This window comes from Phaethon aethereus, assembly GCF_964289735.1.
Source record: "Phaethon aethereus genome assembly, chromosome: 1".
Lineage (NCBI taxonomy): Eukaryota > Metazoa > Chordata > Aves > Phaethontiformes > Phaethontidae > Phaethon > Phaethon aethereus.
This window is the reverse complement of record NC_138575.1, coordinates 88,708,129-88,734,768: the sequence shown is the minus strand read 5'-3', so window position 1 is coordinate 88,734,768 and position 26,640 is coordinate 88,708,129. Positions and strand designations below refer to the sequence as shown.

The 26,640-nt window shown below is 39.0% G+C and overlaps 1 protein-coding gene across 1 annotated transcript in view; it reads right to left on the bottom strand.

The window, feature by feature from the left end:
* Positions 1–26,640, bottom strand: part of MAN1A2 (mannosidase alpha class 1A member 2) — a gene marked incomplete at both ends in the record, with an annotated part of 151,258 nt that overhangs the window by 45,901 nt on the left and 78,717 nt on the right. The window contains 3 exons of the mRNA XM_082012028.1: positions 4,782–4,875; positions 5,310–5,433; positions 8,029–8,123. Coding sequence (XP_081868154.1) covers positions 4,782–4,875; positions 5,310–5,433; positions 8,029–8,123 — 313 coding nt within the window. The remainder of the gene's footprint in view (positions 1–4,781; positions 4,876–5,309; positions 5,434–8,028; positions 8,124–26,640) is intronic.

Below are 26,640 nucleotides of genomic sequence, written 5' to 3'. Positions count from 1 at the left end.
TGTAAATCACTTGTTCCTACTGGACCATCACCTTAGTTAGTAAGTAAAAATTGAATCTGTCAGCATTCCTGTGGGCATCATAGCTCTGCCTTCTAGCAAAAGCCCCAGTGAGATGACAAATCCTGAGCTGAACCCATTAAAAAGCTGTCTGTCATGCCACTCCTCCTGTAATAATACCTGCACATTACAAGCTCAAACACAAATATTTAGCCTACACATGACATCATTTTCCTCCTCCTGGGTATAACAAACTCCCTTCCCGCTACGCATCAGTAAGGCTTCATGTACAGCTGTATTACGAAGCATTTCCAACCGGAAAGCATGGAGATTTAGCAGTGACCACTAAGCCAGTCACCTGGCAGTTTTTAGGACTGGGTTTTATGGCATTGAAAGGGCAAGAAACGATGGGATGGAACGGTAGTCCCTGTGCAGCCTCACCTGCTGCGGCTCCTGACCCTGGCTGCTGCTGCTTCATGAGGTAGGCAGAAAAAGAAAGAAGGTAATCTGTCCCCAGAAACCTTCTTCAATTGCTAAAATGCATTACATGCACATGGAAGTTTATATTCATAAAAATCTAAACATTACCAAGGCACACCTATAGATTAGATTTATGTCACACCACACGACTCTACTCATCTCTCCAGCTTGTTAAGAACCTGGGAGCCATGGTCACAACATTCTTGATGAAACCATAATTATTAAATGGTAAGTTACTTTACTGATTATACCTTTTTAGATACTTGTAACAGCAACATTGACTGGTTTGAATGAAAACATATGTCTCTGCAGGAACCAGCAGAAGCAGCAGGACAACGAGCGAAAAGGACAGTCTGTATGTCACAGGGCACTGTCCCCAGAACACCAATCCCCAGCAGTGAAATTGCCGAATATGCTATTTATATCCAGATCAAAAGGCCTGCACTCTGATAAATCAAACCACAGCAGAAATGACTCGGCAGACCCGCATGCTAACGTCAGGAATGGCGACAAGGATGCAGCGTATTACATATACCATTCCCCTTCCCCTAACCCAAGAAAAGAACAGACCACATAAATATATTTTAAGCATTATTTCCTTATTTAAATCAGGAAAAACAGACAAGACAGCAATGTGGCCTAAGATCTATACAGGCTAAAGACAGAAATATTCTGAGGCATAGAAAACCCCCATAACAATGGCCGATCCCTAAAAGGCCTGAAAGATCTGTCCAAAAACTAGCTCATCATCATCATTCAAGAAACCTAAACATGTGAAGAGGACAGGATAGCAGTGTCCCTTTTTCTTTGAGTCCAGACAACTTGGACATACCTTAGTACCTCTGAGTATGAGTGAATTAAACTCATGAGAAAATGAAAGCAGGTAAAAATCAGCTGGCTTAATGACTCTGTAAACAAATAAATACACCTTCCCTTTCCATAAGACCTAGCACTGAATTTTATTACTCCTATTTCCCAATACCAGCAGCTGAGATACAAACTTGTGAGTTATATCCAATTCATACAAAGTTCTGACAGACAACATGACATTTAGATTGTGCAAAATCTGAGATGCAAAAAAAGAAAGGCAGGATGTTCTGAGACCTTACATGTGCTAAGAAGTTACTTATATGGAAGCATAAATCACTGCACAGATCTCCGGAGCAAAGAGGAAAAAGGAAGGAAACATTTCTAAATGGGGTATTTCAAAGGCACATTAGTTGCTCACACTAACATTTAATACTTGGGATTGCAAGACAAAGTAGATGCAATGCTTGTGGGGTTTTTTGGTTAAAAACACAAAATGAGGATGTGCCTAGGCTCCTTGTGCAAATACCTCTGAGAAGGTATCAAAATACTGTATCAACGCAGAAGGTGTCAAGAATTTGCCACAAAATCCCTGTTGCCAGTAGACATACATCCAGTTTACAGTCCTATGTGTCACACCAAAGCCACAGAAAATGTTTGAGGCTTCTCTTTTCTTCTTCAAATCTGTCTTGCAATAAGAATTGTCTTTAAGTATTCGACTTTACCTGTCAGCCTGTTAGAACAAAATTAAACTGAAAAACAACACAGAAGTGTATCTTTTTTCTTCTATTCAAATCATATAATTTTTCTTTAAAAGAATAAACTAAAAGGTAATGATAAAACATAACTACTGAGAAAACTTCACCTAAATGAAATCTTCCATTACATGTTTTGTTTAATTCTCTCTGGATAATCAGTCCGGTAGTAATAATGTTAACTAGTCTGACTGCTATGTGCACATCACTGATACTTTTATTACTTTGAATAAAGGTACCCACCACTAGAATGATGGGCATAGAAATAGAAAATAAACCCACTGCTAGAACAATGCTATACTGCAGCTAAAACCTGTATTTCTTCAACAGTGTATTTATGTATGTATTTACATAGATTTATTTTACCTACTTCACACCTCTCATGACTTAGCTGGAACACTGTACAGATGAACAGAAAACCTAACTAGAATTGAGCCAAAAAAGTCTGAGGAGCAGAAAAAAAAAAAAAGGTAAAAGGAAGGAGCAAAAAAGAAAACCCAGAAAGGTCAAAGTCAAGAGTTGTATGTATCTAGGCAAATAAAGAGTTCTGAAATAATTCTCAGAAGCTATCTGGAGAAAGTACTTTGTACAAGATAAGATACATCAAACTAAAGGTCACAGCAAAGACGAAAAGGGCAGCTTTCCCAGAAGCTGAAAGAAGAAAAGTTATGTTTGGTACTCTCCATTGTCTCAGTCTTGCCAGTACTAAAGTATGTAACAAGCCAAACACAATGCTCTTTGAAATTACCTTCTGAGGAGGACATAAAAGCCTTGCCTGCCCTTAATACCAACAATGCGACTCAAGTCAGTAACAGTATCATGGACTCTGACACGAGTCCTCTACTGAACTGAGATGTAGTGCACGAAGGCATCACCCTTACTTAACTGACTTCTGTGATGCAGGATACAATCTCTGCAGGAGAATCAGAAGAAAAATTCCTGTCTAAGCCTCAGCTGTTCCAGCTCATATGTCCACTGTTTCAATGCATGTGTACCTTTATTGTAATTTCTTAAATTTCTGCAAATAGATTCACTGAAGAGCGATCTATCAGGGATACAAAGACAGTTCTGGACAGAAAAACAGAATTATGAACTCTTGCTATCTTGTCCCCACAAAACTTTTCAAGATCAGTTTACAAATACTTGTTGCATTAGGGATATCTTAGAAACACTCAGAAACATCTGTATCTGCATTTGGAAGCTTATTTGCTCAAAAAAACCCCCTGAAAAACCACCATCAAATTCCAGGAAATAAGTTTGTGGGTAAAGAGCAGCACAGAAAATTTAAAGGCTCTATAAAGTTGTATTTCTTTTTACCCTGAGAACTTAAGACTCTGCCTGTAATCATAAACTTTAATCCCAAATGTACTACCTTTTAAAATTCATTTAAATAGTAAGTTTGAGCTCCATCAAACTTCTGCAAAGTTAAAATTTTCACTGTTTATTCTCAGTGACCAGGATTATTTCCTTCCCATGAGCATTATTATTACAACTGACAAAAAGCCCCTAAAGAATCCTGGTGATACACCACAGTAGTCTGCTTTTGTAGCAGGAGCAATTGGTTAGGAATAAAAAAAAGGCAATAGAAAAAATTATTACATAACAACAACATAAAATTGTTTTAAAATAGGTGAATATTTGTATTTGCTCACTTTCTTTTTTCTGAATGCATCATTAAACATAAATTTGTCGGAAGAATTTATCTCATCAATCCATGCGTCTGTCTCAGAAGGTGTCACTATTCACCCAAAGATATTAGAGACTATTTGGGGAGAATTTTGGCCTTAACAAACAGATTAGACAACTCTTTTCACAGTCAATGCAATGACAGCTGCATTCATTTCCCTCATAATCCAGGCTCAAAGTCAGAAGCAAATTCTCAGTTTGCAAGCCAGATCATGTTCTGCTTGATATTTACAGACAACCATTGAAACCCCCGAAACCTGTCAATGATGTCAAACAGGACAGAAATAGATCATCTTGCTTGTTTTTCCTAAATAAACTTGCATTCATAAAAGAAATAGGAACAGAAACCTTGAAGAAAAAGATTTTCTTTTATCACACACACTATGAAAGCACTAAACCACTCAACTTTTTTTGGAAGAACCACTTCAAAAAAAGGATTATGTCTGTGTCTCTGTCTTTGTGTTTTACCTTTCCACTTACATTGTCAGCAACAAAAACAATTTTTTCTTTTCATTCCAAAGCACTTATTTTTAAAAAGAGAGACACATTGATACCAGGAGGATCTACAGTGAGGTTCATGATGCCATTTCACATGCCACTAAGTAGAAGAATGATATTTGTAAATGTCAGTCCCTAACACCAGGTGAAGGAGCTCAAATTTGAGCACCACCCACATGCATTACTTCTATGTTACCTTAGAGTAATCCAGTTAACAGATGGTTTGCAAAACCAGGAACAAAATCAAAATGATGAAACTATGTTCAGCCTCATTCTTTATTACTGAATGTTTTATTGACTGACAAAAATATGGATAGGCATCAGATTTGGTAGGAAGCTGCTTTCAGAAAGTACCATAAAAACCAAGCTGCATGACTTCAGAGAGAGCAACAGGCAAAAATTGGTTTCAGGAGATCTCAAGTGTAAGTAATCCCTCTACATTGCATGTTTTCAAGCAATGCTGTTCATGTCCTACAGAATAATTTTTCTGATCTCCAACTCAGCAACAAAGAAAGAAGCAGAGCTTTAATTAGGAATGAATAAAATAAGAATACTTACGCTGACCCCACCGGCCTGTTCTTGGATTCAAATAATTTGGATAAAGTCCATTAGGACGATCCATTTTTTGAAGTAACTTCCGAATGTGCATGACCTAAATTAAATCAAGAATCAGGATCACCACTAACAATGTTTATCTGCTTTCTGCACATAGTCAAGTCTAATATTTTTTCTTTTTCTTTTTTTTTTAAAGTAATAGATTTTCTTAATCTGAACACAGAACCTACCTTTCTTTCGGGCTTCCTGCAGAATAGTATGGTTTTGTTTTTAAAGAACTGCTCACATAAACATATTTTAAAATTATTATTTTTAAATGCATGCTGTTAACAAATAAGAACACTTGTGTTGTTATAAATTTCTACTTGAAAAAGTAACCTATTTGGTAACAGAAATACAAGTATGAAAAAATTTACCTGCTACCAAGAATGCAAATAGAATGCAATACAGAAAGTACTTCCCTTTCATGCAATTTATGATGAAACAGCACAAAAGACACTTGTATGACAAAAAACTGAATTTGAGACCTACCTTGTTGTAGTATACAGGGTCCCCTGTCAAATAGCTGAGGTGGACAAATTCCATGTGCAGAGTACCAAACTCAGCAAGGATGCTGCTGCCAGCAGAAGCCCAGCCCCAGTTTCGACCCACGCCACTGAATTCCGTCAAATATGCATAAAAAAGGGAGAAAAGAACAAAAAATTCAGAATTACTGTGCACAGCACTAGTAACAACCACCATAGCAAATTAAACAAGTAACAGAAAAATATTAACCCATACTTAATTACAGGAGTTGCGTTTGATTAATCGGTTGGTTCATTGGTTGGGTTTTTTTTGGAAAAAAGACACCATAACCTCACCAACAAAAAGTCCTGTGATTAAAAGATATAATATCTTGATATCTCAGAAATGTAATGACTTAACAGTGGGCCCAATCGAATCTTGTTTATTCACTGCATGTTCCTAAGAACAAGAATGAAAAGCAATTATCAGACCAGATGAGTATATTTCCGAAGCATTCACTTCCTTGTCCTGGCAAACATCTGCTGGGTTCCCTTTGCTTATGTGGTTTTTTTGGGGTTTTGGGTTTTTTTTTGGTTTTTTGTTTGTTTTTTTTTTGCTTCCAGTCAGTATTAGACATTCCAGGGAGTGGGCCCTATCTGTATCTACATAGGAAAACAGTATATTTACTGCAGGCAGAATATTATGAGCTCCTCAGGCTCACATAAAGAATCAACAGAAGGTATCATATACCTCATATCTTTTGCACTCTAAGAGATACCATCTTGCTAAGTCATAACGCCTAAATTACTTCTAGTTTAATCTAATTGAGAGTTTTCACCACCTTCCAGGATTGGGTCTTTTAATTTCTGAAGTTAACTACATTTTCCTGGAGATTACTTCTACTTCCGCTCATAAAAGATTTCAGTTATCAGTACGACTACAATCAATTAGGAATGTCTTCTTATTTATTTTTTAAATTATAAATTAGAAAGAGGAAATGTTGGTAATGGAGCAGTATTTGTGGCTCTGACCCGAGACAGAACACAACCTTTTAAAATACAGTAACCACTGTTTACAGAGTGTAGAGAGACAAAATCGGAGCTTGTCTCAGGGGGTTTTTTTGGTACAGCTCTCATAAAAAGAGAAAATTAAATGTTTCATTATGAATACAAAAGCTAATAAAATACAAGCGGGTAATTTTCCAAATATTTCTTTCAGGTCTATGTCTTTTACTGTGTGTCAGCCTCATAATAAGAGTTCTCACATACACCCGCTACTGTCACTGCCCCCGCCACGACAGCCACTGTTTTCTGCTGTGATTGCTGGCTGGTTCTACACATTACCAAGAGACTGACACAGTAAATGCATAAAGAATACCAGCACGCAGGAAATTTCTGGCACTCCAATCCTTTCCCTTCCACCTACTGCAAATCCTCCTCCCTGGTCTGCCCTCCTGACTGTGCTCTGACACCCGACCTACATGTTTTACTGGCAAGTATCCATGCATCTACTGCTTGCAGCGTCTCAAACCTTGCCCCCTCTGTTACTCGAGCCAGTGGACCAGATGCCTGTGCTGCCTGGAGTACGGCTGCCTGGGCCATTCAAACATACTGGAATCATGGTGCAGGCCTGGGCTAAACAAAGCAAAAACAAAAAACCCCTTGCGCACAGAGGAATTTCAAGCCGTATGAAACTGCAGGAAGAACACAAACCATAAAGCTGTGCAGAAAGTGCACAGGGAAATTTAACCCAATATTAACTGTACAGAGGTTGAAAAAAATGGGGAAAGTGCAGCACTGGCAAAGCAAAGAAAACCTGCACCAACAGAAGGGCAAACCACAGCTGCACGGTCTTCACCCAAGGAGTGACAGTAAAGTAAGGATCATTTCCTGATCACAAAAAGGCACGGTAAGGCTAATGCTCTCAAAGTAGTCCTAAACCTCTTCACAGTCCAACAAAGCACAACAAACATCTCTCCTAAAAGGAAAACAATTTAGAACAATTCAAAACCTCTCTGCTATTTACTATCCTGAATTGCTTAAGTGCACACACAATCTAGACATGCATCCCAATTCAGCTACTGTTTAAGAACATGATAAATATTTTAAAAATGCCTCGCATCAAAAAGGCGCTCTCAAAATCTGAGAGAAATCCAGCATTGAACAAGCAATACATGATAAATTGGATAAGGCAATTCTCTTCCACAAGGCAATGCAGACCATCCAAGTTCAATGTCTGACCTGAACAGCCATTTAAAGGAGCCTCTCCATCTTCACAGACCACAGTGGACTTAGCACACTAGCTTTTATACCTAAGGTGAACTGTAAAATGAATTAATATCTTCAGAGACAAACATTGTGTGAGTGTTCTAAAGGTAACATACAGCTCACACAGTATATAAAACCCAGTAAGTTCAACCATGGCTTGCAAACAAATTTGTTTTTTAACAGGTTCTTTAATGACTAAAGAACTAATGATTAAGCTCCAGGGCAACACATGGCATAATACACTGGGTATGTTCCAAGAGCATGTTGAATTCTTATTGCAGAATCATGGTCACAATTTATTGCAGTTAATGAGGTAGAATGCTCTGAATTCTATTAAAATTATTCTAAAGTGCCAGGAATGTCAATTTGTCTGCATCTTCTACAGTTCCACTACTAAGAAAAAATTAGTAATGGCATATGTCAGTTTAAGTTGGAGGGAGGCGGAAGAACACATTTCTCCACAAAAGAAAATCCATTACCTTTTCAGATTCACCATTGCCCATGGTATACCCGTAGGTGTGTTGAAGGCTGGAAGAAGTTTTCCTGCCAGTTGCACAGCTTTCATCTTGAAAACCTAAGATAGTAGGATCAAGTTGCAAATAGTTACAAAGTCTGATTTAACTCCGAGAACTATAAAGACTGAAATTTCCTTGCCCCACCCACCTCTTTGTATTAGAACAGCTTTACACTGTAAAAAATATATTAACTTATAATTTATTTTTTTACTTGTTCACTTTATAAATTTCAGCAAGATTTGAACATGAAAAGCAAACTTGTCATTTTCATTTCTTTTCTTCCATGCTCTCCAGCAATAGTGCTTAGGTTCCTATTAAAGAAGAATATAAATTCTCCTCCCTCCTCCCTCCACCGATATTAGGAATTTCAAGTGCTTTCTAAAGCAGTCTTTAAACTATAGTTTAAGTTTTGTAGCTAACAAATCAAGAGACAACTCCCTCATCTCCCACACAAGTATTTTAACTTTTACAAACTTCCAATATCTTTTTAATGATATGTATATAGTGCAGACAGAGTTTCTATTCTTTTATAAGCATTGGCTATGCAAAACTATATATACACATTTTTCTGTAGCTTTTCCTTCATTGATAATGCATAAGAAAAATAATTATAGGCTTAATCTTTCCTCTCAAGTCTGATTACTCACAGACATTACTGACAGGATGAAATATCTTTCACTTCCAGTGTTGTTCCTACTTACTTATGGAACATAAATCTGTAATAGCCTTATTCAGAGCCTAATGTTTATTAGTTAAATGAGCAACTGGGAGAAAGTTCCTTCTAAGCCTATATGAAGCATCTTTTCCAAGAAGGCATATTTGGTAGATCCCTGCAATGTAAAACTGTTTTTACCAGATAGTTGCTAGAATATATTTTAATTAACTCATTGTCAGTATTGACTGCATTTCTGCAAAAGTATTTTCTTAATTTGGAGATAATGTTATTCATCAGTTTGAAGCACTGCATAAACATGTAACAAAAAGAGCTACCATGCCCGAAAATACTTTATGCAACACTGACATACTATAGAAGCACTACTATCAACTACCTGACCAATACTCTGTAATCGAGAAGAACAAGAGCTTTAAGGACTACAAGACATATCTGTTGGATTTATAAAAAGGATTTCTCCCTTTTGTAAAGTCTACAGGAGGAAAACAGAAGAGTTGCTCACTAGAGAAGCAAGTTGAAAAGTAGCTGAGAAATAAGCAATCAAGAACATCCTCATTTTTCATATGAATGTGGGAAAAGATCGATGTCTTCATATTTGAGGAGATGACTACTCAGACATGAGATAAACCAGAAAAGAATACTAAAGATGACAACTAATTGTATTTGATGCAGTGGAGTATGGAGAGATGGAGGTGGACCTGAAAGCAATGAGCCAGGATAAAGAACTTTTACAAAGGTGCTCTAAATGAATTGTAATATGGGGTATGTCTAAACCAACAAAGAGGATAGCCCAGCATATGATTTGATACAATTGTGAAGTAACAGAGGCAATAAGGCTGGAATGATTTTTAGCAAAGATACTGACAAGAGACAGTCTTTGAGAAAATATGCAGAAATTTAGCAGTAAAATTCAGGTAAGACTCTGACCTTGAAAAACGGACCAAGTCAAGAGGCAGGCATAGTATAAGAGGTGTAATACAAGTGGAGTCTAAGGTAACCGGGGAAAAAGAAACCCTGAAAAGAACTAAAAGCTCTATCTTGTCCCAGTTACATATAAACTACTTGATTTGCATCTGTAAATACATGTCAAAAATTCATGTTGAACTTTTAGATTTTTAAGTGGTACCTGGGTCAAGATCTGGCAGAACTATCTATAGGGAGTCATCTAAAGAGAGTTCCTCTACAGCACAGACGAGCTTCAACACCTAATCCAGAACAGAATGATGACTTCCAGTCAAATGGTACATAGTTTGGAAAGACACTTCTGCCATGAATTTGTGTAGCTTCAGCTTTTGGATCCTGCACCCTCTGAAAGTACTACGCACTACCGCCTTACTCATTAAAAGGTATTGAAACATTAAGGTAAGAATATTCAATGGGAGAACATCCCTAGAAACATCCTTACTAGAAGAATATCCTTACTGTCTAACTATTTACCTACCACTATTTAGGTTTTAATCAATTTGAAATGTATTACAATGATTTTGGGAACAAACTATAGTATTGGATGCAGTTTTTACAAAGAATGGCTAAAGTAAAGGTTAAATTCATCTAAATGTGCATGAATCTAAACAAGGACAGTTAAAGGAAGGCAGCTACTGTGCCAGCCATTTCAGCACATGAGCAAACCAGCGCATCAGGACAGCAGCAGTAACTGCTACTTCAGACAACCATGTTAGCAGCACCTGTGAAAACCTGCTGTGATTAGAGGCACCCTCCTGTAACCTCTGTTGGGTTGAGGAATCTATGTACCACTGATTTAGCACCAGAAGGTAAAACTCCACTGTTGTGGTTTAACCCAGCAGGTAGCTAAAACACCACACAGCCGTTCGCTCACCCCCCATCCCCACTGGGAGAGAATCAGAAAAAAAATTTAGAACTCGTTGATTGAGTTAAAGACAGTTTAATAGGACAGAAAAACATTATTATTATTATTATCATCATCATCATTATATAGAAAACAAGTGATGCACAGCACAATTGCTTACCACCTGCTGACCAATGCCCAGTTCCCAAGCCGCAGCACCTCCCCAGCCAGCTCCCCCAGTTGATATACTCGGCATGACGTCATACGGTATGGAATACCCCTTTGGCCAGTTTGGGTCAGCTGTCTTGGCTGTGTCCCCTCCCAGCTCCCCGTGCACCCCCGCCTTTTCACTGTCAGGTCAGAACATGAGAAGCTGGACTGTCCTTGACTGCTTAGCAACAACTGAAAACATCAGTATGTTATCAACATTATTTTCATCCCAAATCCAAAACGCAGCACTATACCAGCTATCAGGAAGAAAATTAACTCTATCCCAGCTGAAACCAGGACATCTACCCCTCTATATCCCTCTCATGCGAGACTGAATCCAAGGAAACACTTGAAAAAATGGGCTGAAGACATGCCTTTACTTTCTGTTACTGGCATCTCAGTCCCATCTCACTGCTGCTTCTGGATAACAAAACACCTAGTGCTTGATACAGTGGTTACCTATGCAGACTAGAGAGAGAACTGAGAGACAGCTGCATAGGTTTCTATCAAAGCAAAGTGACCAGGAGAGCGTATTTAGCGTATTTGGAGAGATGTAGGGAAAAGAAAGAAATGCAGCAAGCAGTGGTGGATGAGATGCCTTCTATGGGAGCCTGCAGATGTGACCAGAGTGCTCCGCTGCACTCATTAAAGTGGCTTCTTTTAGTACGTTTCAGACTTACCATAGGAGCAACAGTAAATGCATCAGGCTCCAGCTTTTAAATAATGTACTGGCATCAGACAACATGGTTACTTACCATAGAGTAAGTATTCTTTTTTTTTTTTTTAAACAGGTTGAACTGATAGATTCTATTTCAGCCTTGGCAATTCCCTGCTGACAGGCAATGTATTTCAAGAAACATACAGACAAGAAGAACAGAGGAGAATGAAAAATGAATGGATGCCTTGAAAACGGAGCTCATTAGGAAACAGTAGAAGAGTTGGGGTTATTTAGTCCAGAGAAGAGATGTTCAAGAGAGGACAACATAATGACTTTTCAGTATATAAAAGGCTAATACAATGAAAAGGAAATAATATTTTTTTTCCATGGACATCAAGAATACAAAATAACACCAAAATTGAGCAAGAAACAGTAAGCTTGTTATTAGGAAAAGTTGGTGACAAGGATACCTAATAATGAAACACGACTGTGACTGCTGCAGTCATCACTACAGCTTTTAAAAATGCACAGTACATCACTGGCAACTATGAAGCCTGGCATGAGCTGACTGCCAGGGAACAGAAGAATAACTGAGAACTACACAGTCTCCTTAACGCTCTTCCAGCCATATTGCAAATTAATCAAACGGCTTGTGCACATGCCATACATGTGAGAGGAAAGTGTTTTGTCTCTCTTGTGGCCTTGTACCTACTCTGTAGACCCGCACAGCAACTCTGTAACTGGTGCATAAATCATGGAGACAATCCACCCCCAAGTTTCTTTGCTAGCACAAGCTCCAAAGTATAGGACCCTGTAACAGAGGGGCAGTCCCAGAAACCACAGACAACAGCTCTCAAAGAAGTGCTGTTCTTGCAGGATAACTCAATAATTTTTCAAACGTGCATTCACACTTGCATTAATTACAGAATTTAGCATGTAGTGGCCTTAAGATGTGGAGGTGACTCACCAGAGTCTTCTTAAAGACCCCATAACAACTCTAGCAAGACATCCTATTTTGAAGATGCAAAAATACTGCTCTAGGTAAACATGTGTATTAATCCCAGGGTAGCTGTTCTGCCCATTCTCAAAATATGGACATTCTTTCAGAAAAGTTTCAGAAGACACCGTAGACTTGGATAAGTATTTCCATTTTATACAGCAATACCTAATACACTAAATCCATCAATCTACATGGCCTTTGGTAGGCTAATGCTTCCTCCTCCAAATCCTGTAAAGCAATGCAAGGATTTTTTTCTCCCTATCAAATACAGATTAGGCGGTTTACACCTAGAATGGGAGAGAGTGAAAATTGGCACAAAAAGCAAGACTTAAGCCCCAAATCGGGTAAGTGGATCCCTCATTAAGATGAAAACATCACATCAGTATCTACAAACTAGTGTGTACAGCAGACCAGCTGTGAGGGCCTGAATAATTTTCATCCATTAAATTGATGCTTAACATATCAAACCTGCCACCCACCCCACAATATGAAAGCTTGCTCCTGAGCCTATTAATCCAAGTAAGGTCAAAACATTCATCAGAAAAGGCCGTAAAGATTAAGACAATTCTTCAAAAGCCTTATTGATGCATCTAGTGACTGCCGAGATGCATGGCTGCAGCTCTTAGAATTATGCTAATACTGCTGTTAGGTGTCCCCTTCCAGCACTATGAATGGCAAACAGCCTCAAATGGCCTCTGTTCCTAACTCTGAGGGGGTTTATAGATGTTTTATACAAGTAAAGAATCTCTTTCTTTTTTTTGCATAGATCAGTCTTTGAGTCATTCTTCTAAACATTACTGTGCCAGACTTCTGCTTAATCTGATAGTTATTAACTAGTGAGTATCCATGGTCATGCAACGTGGCTGGTTCTGTAGCTTTCATAACTTCTGATCCTTGAAAAAGCATCAAACAAAACAGATATACTGCACAAGTTCACAAAAATATAGTACTCTCACCGTCAGTACTATTAGTACCAAATCCTGCACATGTTTCCTTTGAACACTAAGCACGAAGATGATGAGGCTGACCTATCTAATCACTGAATGCAGATGATAAAACCCAGAGCATCTGACAAAAATACTAGACTCAGACCCTTGAGGAAAATATTTGGTATTTCTTGGCCCAACCCAGAATATTTATCTTTCTACCTTCAAACTTCAATGTGCAGTAGTGAACTCTTTGCTGCCCTTTTGTGACTAACCACCCATTTAAAGTTCAACTTGTCAGATAGGACTTTCTGCATAAGCAGAGAGAGAGGCTTGTGGTATAATTTACTGCTGAAAATCAAGACAAGCAAAATTGTCACACACACAAAAAAAAGATAATTAGCTTAATAAGAACTGCTGTTTTGTTGCCTGTTTATATATAAGCCTTACTGCATGTCACACAATACATACAATGCCAGATGAATAGCTCTGAGTTCCAACACACATTCCCCCTTAAAGATGGGGAACTCCTGGGTTTTACAGTGTCCCTAGGGCATGCGCCACTGCAAGTGGGGGCCATCCTGCTACCAAGAAATGAAGAAATTACTCCCTCTTTACATATTTGCTTCTAATAAATTCCACAGATTTAATTAAAGGTATCTTGTGAGATGCGGGAGATGCAGTAAGATTCTAGTAACATTCAGCTATCATAGTATGAATTGAAAGTCGGAGAACACCTCGGCTCTATTTTGTAGATATTTGTGATTGATGATTGAAGAGGTGTGTCACATCTAGAATTGGTCCTGGAGAATGTAAATCCATGTTCATGTGAGATTTAGCAAGGTGGCTACCAACTACACCACCTATAGTGGTGAAACGATGTAGAATTACATAAATCAACAGCACCTCTTCAGCACTGTAGATCTCGAGACATAACAGATCTTCAAGGCAGGAATATTTGCAGGTACTGTAAAGACAGTGCCATAGCTAAAGTACTTTTGCTGTCTTTGGTAAGCTGTAATAATTACCAAAGTACTTGATGAACAACACTTAGTATTTCTAAAAGACCGGAAGTCTTTAAACAAGAGAAGTCTTATCCTGCAAATGGATGCTCTGTGAATTTATCTTACTTTCTCTATGACAGAAAAAAAAGAAAGAAAAAAAAAAGGGGTAGATTAAAAATCTAAACCTATCTCAGCAGTCTAAGATGAGAGTTAAAGAAACAGGAATCAACTTGAATCCAGACTATGGTGTCAACTGGCTCTGCTTTCTTTACTTCCTCCCTTCAGATATTTATACATATTGATGAGATCCCCCTTCTCTTCTCCAGGCTAAACAGTCCCCAGCTCTTTCAGCCTTTCCTCAGATGAGAGATGCTCCAGTCCATTAACCACCTTTGCGGCCCTTTGCTGGACTCTCTCCAGTATGTCCATGTCTGTCTCACACTGGGGAGCCCAGAACTGGATACAGCACTCCAGGTGTGGCCTCACCAGTGCTGGGTAGAGGGGAGGGATGGGAGGGATCACCGCCTGTGACCTCCTGCCAATACTTTGTCTAACACAGCCCAGGGTACAATTAGCTACCTTTGATGCAAGGGCACACTGCTGCTTCACCCAGGACTCCCAAGTCCTTTTCCACAAAGCTGCTTTGCACATGGTTGGCCCCCAGCATATATTGATGCCTGGGGTTGTTCCTCCCCAGGTGCAGGACTTTGCACTTACCCTTGTTGAACTGCCTGACATTCCTGCCAGCCCATTTCTCCAGCCTGTTGAGGTCCCTCTGGGTGGCAGCACGGAGGATGCTCTGGCATATTAGCCACTCCTCCCAGTTTTGTCATCAGCAAACTTGCTGAGGATGTATTCTGTCCCATCATCCAGACCATAAATGAAGATGTTGAACAGGATTGGACACTGCATTGATACCTGAGGTACACCACTAGTTGCCGGTCTCCAAGTTGACTTCAAGTAACTGATCACTACCCTCTGGGCCCAGCCATTCAGCCAGTTTTCAACCCACCACACTGCCTGCTTACGCAGCTCAGATTTCATCAGCTTCTCTGTGAGGATTTCATGGGATATGGTGCTAAAAGCCTTACCAAAATCTAGGCAGACAATATCCACTGTCCTCTCTTTGTCTCCCAAGCCAATCATTTCATCATAGGTTATCAGGGTTCGTTGAGCATGACTTCCTCTTTGTGAATCCATGCTGGCTACTCCCAATGACCTTGTCATTCATGGGCTGGGGAATAGTCTTCCAAGATTAGTTGCTCCATCACCTTCCCAGGGACCAAGGTACGGCTGACTGGCCTGGGTCATCCTCCTTGGCCCTTTTGAAGGTAGATATGTTCTAAGGGTGATGCCATTCCTCTTGTGCATTACCTTTGATTTCCAACAACACTCACTTAAACCTTAGCCTTTTAAGCTATTACACTTCTGTAAGGCATGCAGCTGTTACATGCAGAAGATTTACACTGGGAGAGAAAGAAACTGGGCTTAATTCTAACAGTCTCCAAAATTTTAGAACACTGTCAAATTCACCCTGATAGAAGTCCAGGACCTGTTATTTCTGTTCATGCAACTGTTGCTGCAGAGTCCTCCCATGCTATGAGAATTCTGGTCTCTCAAGAACAAGAGGCTAAAGCAAGTAAATATTCATAAGTATATCATCCATAAATATTACATAACTTGCTGATTTACTCAATCACAAGCCAAAAAATGCTTCACAAAATGTTCTCCTTTCAAAACAAAAAAAAAAGCATACACCCTCCCTCCCCCCATTACCAATTCAGCAAACTCAGAAAGTCAAAATTTATGAACTTTTATGACTCCTGCATCCATTCTGATCCCGGCCTCTCTTCCCTTTAAGAATCTCTAAAGTCAAACCAGGGTTTTTTTGCACTAAAAGAAAAATGCTTTTGTAAAGAGATTTTCTGAAACTCCCTTAGTTTTCAATACATGCGGACTAGGCTGACATTTTCTTTAGCCAGTAACACTGCACATGAGACTTTTAAAAGTATTTTTGTAAAAGAAAAATCACACTGGATACCTCCCTGAAAGATATGCTTTTGTTGAAAATTTGAAAGAATGGTAGGAAGGCAAGAAAGATTGTCCAGTTTCAGATGATGCATGAAACTACGTGATGTAATAGTTGTCTCTGATCTAAAAATCATGGCTACAGAAGCACAGCTATCCTATCTCTGCCTGAAGATTCAGTGATTCAGCTTGTGAAAAGCTTCTAATGCAGTGTATCAGAATTATCCTGACTTGAAGGAAAAAGTTCAACTGTGCTTCTGCATTCTACTGCTGAAACAAAAAGCTCAGTAAAGCCAACAGGACTGCACAGGTCCATTCATACACCCAAGACTCCAGATTTCCTCTTTCCTAGAGGCTCTGGACTATTCAGAGATAAAAATAAATACCAGGTTTTTTTTGGAATACTGAATACAGGGACAGGTAAAGCACTGGCAAAAAGAGATGGCAATCAACCTGTCTGGATGGACTTAGACAACCTAGGAAAACTGTCCTAGTGATAGTTCTGAAATTATGAGTTGTACTGAAAAGCATTAAAATTCCTATCTGATCATATTGTTCAGCTACAATCTCCAGTACACAAATGAGCAGAAAAATAAACACAGAAAAATAAACTGCATCAGTTAAATGCAGATAAGACAGGTATTATCTGGCTGACTACAACTTTCCCTATTTACATTTTACAAATTAGCAATTATATGCTCAAATGCTGCTTCTTAGATGTAAGAGAATAAATACTATGGTGGTTTTCTACCATCAGCAGGTAAAGATTTGCAAACAGAATTCTTAAGTGATACTATCATTATCCTTTACTAAAGTTTACAAAGCTGCTTTCCTAGTCAACAAATGCGAGGAATCCTGTTACTGTTGACTGAGGCATCTTAGGATCTAATAAAATATTCATTAGTTTCACACTTTTGATATTTTTGAAAAATCCACATGAGAAAGTTTATGCATATATTACCTTATTAGAAATATTTGAATTTTTTACTCTAGAAGATCTAAATGTAAAAATCTGGCATGCATTGGACAACTAGCTAATCACATTTAAACCACCTGGCACTGGCTAATAATACCTCAATTAAACAGCATAATTTCCATTCACTTCAATGGCTGTATCAGCTTTCTTGGCACAGGTTTCACGCTATCTGAGTAGAAAAGTTACATGTTCTCCATTTTTAAAGGGTCTTCAAATCTGTGGCACTTCACACCAGTCAGCCACCATCACAGAGCACTTAAAATTCAAAATAAATGTGATGAAAATCTGGCATATAAATGCCTCCTTGATCTGATCATTTCAGTAAGATATAATGCACTGTTTCTCATCCCGCCTGAGCCAAAACCCATGGCAGGTTTGAGATAATTTTCTCGTCTATTATTATTAGAAAGTTGCTTTCAGTCCAGGCAATTTTTGTGCTTTATCTTTCCTCCTTTTTATATCTCTGACTTTTTCCGCTGTTAAGTTTCCCTGCACAAGCAGTATTAACCTGTCAGAGATTAGTTACCTTTGTAAATAAATTGTCTCAGGACTAGAAGCAACAATCTTGAATTTGCACAACATACCAATCACGATCGCTCATGCCTAAGCATGCTCCAAGGATGTAAGTGGGCTTTTAAAAGAGTTCCCTTTCAGATGATTTCTTCTTACTGAGAGCGCTACTGTAGCACAAGGAACCAGATGTGAGAGCACAGACAATGTCTGGCATCTGGCTTAAATGTTCTCCCACTAGTTGCTGGCAGCAAGAAAGTAGATTGATTTAGAAAGCCTGGAAAAAGAGAACGGAGAAAGAGGATAAAATCTGAACGGCCATCAGGAAACCAAACAAAAGAGCCATCAAGGGGCAAAAGATCAGTATGGAGTTTTGCCAGCACAGAAGCAAAATTGGTAGAAGACAAGGCCTCCAGTCCCCCACCTCATACAAGGTGAAGCACCAGAGACGACTTGTTAAAAGATGAGAGCACCAACAGGAGCTGAAGGGAAGAAACAAAAAGCATCAGGAGGAAAGACAGGGAATAAATGGAGGGCTAAAGCAGACAAGGCACAACAAGGGACCACGGAGAGGGTGCCAAGAGTTATAAGGAACAGGAGTAGAGTAACATCTTGGGGAATCTGACAGGGGAAGACCGCTTTCTCATCTGCAGAACATATTCTTCAGACCTAGAATTGACCCTAATGTATCAGTTTTTGTAGCTAAATGCACCGACAAAGCAAATGGTAAAAATTAATCTGGGGTTGGTGTGGTGTTACTAAAAAGTGATTCTTGGTATTTTGCTACTACCATTTGTTCTGCTGAGTAGAGAAATGCTCCTGAAGGTCCCAACCCAACTGATGATCCAGTCTCTCTGTGGTTTTTAAGAAGGAAAACGCAGACTACGAACACACAGAAATGACTCTGTAGTTAAATAATTAAGCTGTTTGTGCTATACTTACAAGTCTTATGAGAATCCTTTTGATGCAATAAAAATTATCTACCTTCTCTGATTATTAAACTCTCTTGACACTGGCTTTTTTTGGTAACACCTGCTCCTAACACATTCTCCAGTCATGTCAAATATCTCCTTAATTTCCCATATATTTTTCTCTGCCATGTCATCTTCTTTGCCCTTCAGCTCTGTGCTAACATTGTATCAATTTCTACTTTCTTTCTCAGTTATTCCTCTGTCTCCTGTTTCTCTCAAATGTGCTGCCAAGCTTTCCATTTTAAATTAATCTTGATTTCCCCTTTAGACTTTGCCAGAAATGACTCAGTCCCCTTTGGACTCTATTTGCCTTTACAAAAAAGTTAAACAGAGATGAAATCACATATTGTTTCACACTATGTGGACTCATTATACACACAGCCTGCCTCCTCCCATTGGTATGATGTAACAGATTACAATGCAAAAATCACAGTCTAGAAAAAATAATGTAAAAAATCATATAGCTCTCACATCTTCAAAAACATACTCTTTACATAATGTCATATGCAAAATACATTTCATTACATTGTACCTGATGAAATTGAGTAAATAGTGCTTTGTGGGATTTTTTTAAATGGATGAACTGGCTTGTTCTCACAGATTTACAGACATATTTAGCTTATCTACAGTTAATATATATATTAGGACCAAGTTCTGACAGAAAATTAGTTGGTAAACAAAAGCTATGAGCAATAAATTAGTAAGCACTGAATCTTCATAGTTGCATAAATTCTGCTAGGCACTTGAAAAACTGGACCTTTATTCTGAAAAATGGTAAGATAAATACCCTAAACTCCTGCAGCATAATTTCTTGGTCCTCGGCCCAGAAATAAGAAAAAAAATCTTCTTTTATACCATACAAACAAAAATCAAAAACACTCAACAGAGTAACAATTTGATCTTCTGTATAAAATAAAGCATAACTAACAAGCCACCTTTGTGTTTCTGTCAATAAGTAGTATTTAAGTAAAACATTTCTTCCAGAGACATTATCTGGACTGAGTCGTATAAAACATACTGACTATTCATGTGTCCAGGAGGCATAACTATCAGTCCCCTCTCTTCATGATTTTTCTACACTTCTGCTGTTTTTACACATTCTTTTATGAACATGATTACCAAGACTTTTATAGCACATTAACAGTGATCCTTTATTAATAACTTAAACAGAAATAAATTCCTCCTCATATTCAAAACTCCTATTTATAAATCCAAATGCTCATAGGTCTTTTGCCACAGGATTTCATACCAAAAGTTCAAACTGAGCTGCTTGCCTTTTGTGAGTTTCACACACTCTTGAAGCCACAGCTACTCAAAACATATTCCCGTGTTCTGTTCCCATGTTGGTCTGGCCAACATGGGTGGGTGTCTGGTTTTTTTTGATAACCTACAGCCTGCACCTACACCTTTGGAATCATTAAAATAGACTTCATTTGTACAGGCCACATTGACCAATTGATTAAATTTCTCCAGAGTTTTCTACTTACTTGCCATTTCAACATGAGCAAATCTACAGTCAGCTATAAATTCCTACGAGAAAACTTTTATTGTCAAATCACTACTATACTGATGATCGCTTGTTTTCCATTAACTAAATATCTGGAATGGGGAGGAGGACTGAAATCAGACTAAGTGGCTTACAGATACCTAGGTCGCCTTAAATGACCTTTTCTGAACATGGACATAGTTGCGTTCTTTTGGTTTAGGCACTTATCTGCAATTTTATATTTTGAATTAAAAAAAAAAAGAACGTTAATAGGTGTGCTGGTTTTGGCTGGGATGGAATTAATTTTCTCCATAGCACCTTCTATAGAGCTATGTTTTGAGTTTGTGCTGAAAACGGTGTTGATAATACAGGGATGTTTTAGTTACTGCTGAGCAGTGCTTACATAGCGTCAAGACTTTTTCTGCTTCTCACACTGCCCCACGAGCAAGTAGGCTGGTGGTGCAGAAGAAGTTGGGAGGGGATACAGCCAGGACAGCTAACCCCAACGGACCAAAAGAATAGTCCATACCATATGATGTCATGCTCAGCAATAAAAGCTGGGGCAAGAAGGAGGAAGAGTGTATGTTCAAAGTGATGGCATTTTTTCTTCCCAAGTAACCATCACACATGATAGAGCCTTGCTTTCCTGGAGATGGCTAAACACCTGCCTACCAATGGGAATTAGTGAATTAATTCCTTGTTTTGCTTTGCTTGCATAAGCAGCTTTTGCTTTACCTATTAAACTGTGTTATCTCAACCCATGAATTTTCTCACTTTTACTCTTCTGATTCTTTTCCCCAGCCCACTGTCAAGGGAGTGAGTGAATGACTGTGTGATGCCTAGTTGCTGGCTCAGGTTAAACCATGACAATAGGCTATGGAGCTTCTTGGTTATTTCTTCAAAAATTTGTCAGCTGATTATCCAGGTCATAAATGGTGACACAGTACTACTGCAGACAGCTTAGCATCCTCTTGATTCCTAATAGACTAGGAGAGTTCACCATCTTTATCATGTGATAGGTAAACACATCATTAGAGGCAACATGACTTTTGCTAGGTTTTTTGCTAGTTTTTAGTGGTTTTGCTTAGCAGGTTTTTGTAGCATTCATGGAATTTATTTCATTTTTCTCTTACAGTGCCTGTTCTGGTCTAAGCAATTTTTAACATTCAAACTCCTTTTTAGGAGGGAAACGTCATAGTTAGAACTGAATGAAAACAAGTTCCAAAAGGCAAAACCAGTCAAAGATGCCTGATTTTAAAGTGCTATCATGTGCAGAGTTGCATTTTTGTTTTGAAGTGAAAAAAACCCCACACCCCTACTGGAAGAACTGTGTTTTCAGTTGTCAGAAAATAATGCCATACTTCCTCCGTGGATCAGATCAAGCACAAAAATCCTCGGTGTTACTGTGTCAACAGTAATACCAATACATGAATGTCTGGAAAAATAACAGGTAAGATACTGTCCTTGCTGTCATTGGTGCCCATCAGCATCAGTATGACTGTTACACTACTGAAGAGGGAGCCAAAAACTAACAGACATAGTCATCAGGAGTTACATGGCATGTGAGTAGTTACAATCTATTCTTCCTTAGCTTTTATAGCCCTCTACAGGAACATGACCAAAGAGTGAGTTTCAAGAGTGGCTATTACTGCACAGTTACCATATTTTCCATTGCTAAAACAGCTTGTCCTTTAGTCTGAAGAAGAGGAGGCTGAGGGGAGACCTTATCATTCTCTACAACTGCCTTGAAAGGAGATTGTAGTGAGGTGGGTGTTGGTCTCTTCTCCCAAGTAACTAGCAATAGGATGAGAGGAAACGGCCTCAAGTTGCGCCAGGGGAGGTTTAGACTGGATATTAGGAGAGATTTCTTTACGCAGAGAGTGGTCAAGCATTGGAACAGGCTGCCTCAAGTTGTGCCAGGGTAGGTTTAGACTGGATATTAGGAAAAATTTCTTTACTGGGAGAGTGGTCAAGCATTGGAACAGGCTGCCCAGGGAGGTGGTGGAGTCACCATCACTGGAAGTGTTCAAAAAACGTGTAGACATGGCACTTTGGGACACGGTTTAGTGGGCATGGTGGTGTTGGGTTGATGGTTGGACTTGATGATCTTAGAGGTCTTTTCCAACCTTAATCATTCTATGATTCCTTCCACCAGTTTAAAGCATGTTATACCAACAGGAAAACCTATTTCCAATCAAGACTTAGAGGAAGCAAAATTGCAAAGAAGTCAGTTTTCCCCTCCTTTCTTCCTCTTCAGATGCCGTGCAGTACCCAAGATGGAGTAATAAATTGGTAGAAGTGTCATTTGCCAGTCAAGAAAACATTTACTACAAGCCTGGTAAACAGAAACTGCACAAGGATTACAATCTGCACTGCAGTGAGCAGTGGCAATGCCCAATATGTGACAATGGTTAAAATTCAAGAAAAGAAGATTTTTTTCAGGCTGTGTCCTGTTAGAGTGAGCTGTCATGACCACCTATGAATAAGCAGCGCATCTCCGGGCAACAAACTGAAACCTCATCTTTATTGGGTAGGATATACACAATGCTGTTATCTCTTCTGAGATTTTATACCTTCGAAAACTTAGTTTAGGTAAGTCCTTTCATAGGTATAGTCAAGACTTCTGTGAAATAAGTTCACAAATTATATTGTCATGTTTACTTAAGACCTATCCTTTATATATTTAGGTCAGTTTTGGGGATATATATGGTATATATAACAATTTTTCTAAGGAGTCTTCCTGAACAGAAGAGATGCTGCCTGTCAGTTTCCTGGAAAGGATTAGTTTGATTACCTGTTGATAGAGTATCAAGTACTTAACAGCCCTTGCTCTCTATTTTAAATGACAGATTTCAGGCTGGATTTATCCATGCACATTATTATCTTGCCCAGAAAGGTATGTCATTTTGATGGTGTTTATAAAGATGAGAAAGACAATCATGTAAAGTAACTGCTTTATATCTAAGGCTGGCAAAGGTAAACACAGTAGACCATTACCTTTTTTTTTTTAATATTGCAAATTCCATAAATAACTTTGTTCAACAAAAGTAAAACAGTAAGCTATCCTTTCTATTGTATTAATAAATCAGCAACAGACAAGAACACTTTGTCATAACGGTGTGTCTTCCTGCCACTAATACACAACAGCAGTTAGAATAATATTCACTTTGTTTTCCTTACTTGACGCCATTTCTCTAGCCCAGCCATGTACTCTGCACAACAACTGACCCTCTATCCATCTCTGGGCTTCTGTCATTCCATGCATTATTGCTAGCAGGAATTTATTTGCCACTATCAGTCACACCAGGAGTTTTAATGATTTGTGAAGCTTCACTTCATGAAAAAAAGCAAGCAGTCAACAGGAACCTGGTGCACACTCTCCACAGACAAATGCTCTTCACACCAAATAAGATGCTTAGTTACTCTAAAGGCAAGATGGGGTTACTCCCACACACCTTACATATCTCTTTATGGACTGCTAGCAAGCGAGCTCTAGGCAAAGCGTAAGTATCACTTACTAATCCTAATTCTCAGTCATTTGGCTTTCTTTACAACCCAGAACATACTCAAGAACTGGAAACAACCCCCAAATCCTTCTGCAAACAGCTGCAGCTGAACTTTAGTGGGGAGGAACTTGGAGGTCATGGACTCAATGTTCAGTTTTATTACAGACTACCTATAAGATACTAGGCAAAAGAGTTAAATCTGAGTTTTCAGAGACCACCACTAACTACAGCATTCCTTTCTCTGGTTCATCTTCTTTCTGAGAGTGTGCTGAATTTTCAGAAGCTTTAAGGACTCTAATGATGACCACAGACTCTGAATGCTAATTGCTGAGAAAAGGTACAGTCATACTTCTGTTCACTGAGGCACCCCAAATCCAGTTAGAATCGCCAGCATTTTATCCATAAGTCTATCCACTACTCAATTATTGATGCCTGAAATAAGCATGATAACACGTACTTTCACAAGAATACTGTAAACTTTCACAAATAAACATTTATGGGTCACATGCCTAGTATCATTTTACAGAAAAGGGTAAGAACAGAAGGTTCATCCTGGATGCATATAAAGTTAGGTGTTAGACACATCTGCCAAGGATCCTGCACAGAAGGTACGAGTGACGACTAGCTCTTCCCCTGTGATCTGCCCTCTGTCTGGGCTTGCATTTCATGCATTTGCAGGACAGAACAATACTTCCTAAGTATTCTGTGACCTACCAACCCTCTCAGATATGGAATAGAGGAGTGGTTGTAGCACTGTACTACAGTCAGCACATACAGTTCTTTGGGGGAAACCCATACTCAAAACAACCACCTTAGAAGATGCATTCTAGAGCCTGTGATACCATTAAAAAAACCCACAGAGCAAGTATATCAAAACAAGCAATGACTTCTTGAGGATCAGAAGAAAAACAGGCCTACCCACTGAAACGAGCATTAAATAAGTAGTACACAAACATGTAAGTAAAGCCATCATCTATACAGAAAACCACAAGCAAGATTATGCCAAACATTATAAAAAGTAATGTCATGTTCAAAATCATTCAAAACAAAATTTCAGCTAAATATGTTCTCAACTGCCCTTAGTTATTAAGGCTGAAAGAATCGAGCTTCCCAAAGGCAAAGCTCCAAAAGACATGGAAAACCCACATCCATAAAGGATCCATCTTAATTTGGATAAAATCCAGGTACCTGAAAGAAAGTTTGCAGTGAAACAAAAGAAATCCACATAACACCATGCTCCTCTGACTCTGTGTGGTTTAACGACATCTCTTCAGTCTCCTGACAAAGATCTGCATTTTGCATCCTGCCTTCTCCTAGCTGGAGACACAGACGCTCCAGCAAGTACCTGGATATGCTTGCTCCATGTACTTTCTCTCAACATTGAGAAGGCTTTGTTTCCTGCTCTCGGTATACAGAGGATCTCACTCAACTCCTAACACACACAACATGAGACAGCAGAAAATAAAGCATGTCGGAAACACACAGGAGAAACCAAAATCCTTAACCAAGGCTGAAAGTTTATGAAGGTACTACAAACAGAAATAAGATTCATTAGTGAAAGTCCAAGATCAAAGGACTTCATCTTCCAATTCACACAGCCATGGAAAGGATGAAGGAGTCACTATAGGAAAAGCTGCTATTTAAACTTTACCAACCCCCAGGTGACACCAAGCCCCAGAAGGTGTCCATGGCAATGAGGGCTTGCCACCACAGTGATCCACATGGCGTCACAGACAATGGTGGGGCTGTAGCCATAGGGAAGGGGTAGACTTGGCATGCAGAACACAGGATACTCCTTCCTCAGTGGAGGAGATACAGGTAATTCTCTGTAATGATGAGTGGATGAGGCTCATTTCTGCTTGGCTAGGACTTGCTATGTAACAAGAAAGTACGCTGAGTCACTGTGGAAAGACAGAAACTTTCTTGAAGCAAGGAATGAGTAAGAAGAGGTCCCACAGCATGGAGAATACCTTGAAGACTGCTTCTTCCGCTCTTGCTGCTCTTGATTCTTCTGCAAATGCTGACTCAGCAAATTGGACTCAAAGTTACCCCAGAGATGGGAGGAGATTACTGCTTCCTAGTCCCTTCTCACTGGGGACACTTCCTGAAGACCAAGCATAACCAACCTTGCTGGTTCCAGCCCCATCAGAAATTCACCTCCTCAGCCTTAAGTCATCTTCCCTCCTTCTTTGGTGAGGACGATGGTGATGGCAGGGGCCTCATCACTAAAATTGCCTCAGAGAGAAAGGGCAACTGCAACCTCTTTTGAGAGCTCCAGGCTCCAGAGAATAAATGGTACTCAAGGATTATTAACCCTCAGGGGAGATGCCACAGTATCCAGAGACAGTGGAAATGCCTACAATTGGGATCACTTAAAGAGATTACTATTCTTGTAGATTTGCTCAAAAATTTGGACTTTACCTGTCTATTCTTCAAGAAGCTGGACAGACATTTGGCATGTAATACAAGTATCATGTTCATTCTAGCAGTGGGTATAGTCACTGCTGGTGGCTATTGGGCAGGAGCCATAGAGGAGAAACAACAGCAATTCATCAAATACAACTGTAGAAAAAACAAATTTTGAACACACAGCAATCAACTCTGGTATCTTTTTGAAAACATAGCAACAGATAACATTCTTTATCTTGCTTATGCTTTATTGTTCCTATGATCATTTAGTGTATTTAATTACAGGATTATTCTGCATATATGCACCACTTGGGCTCTGCAGTTGTCTCTCTCCTTCCTTGAACAAACTTCCTTTTGGAAAGCAGAAAGTTCATTTACAGTGTCATCACAAAGACCTGGAAGTGAAGAAACT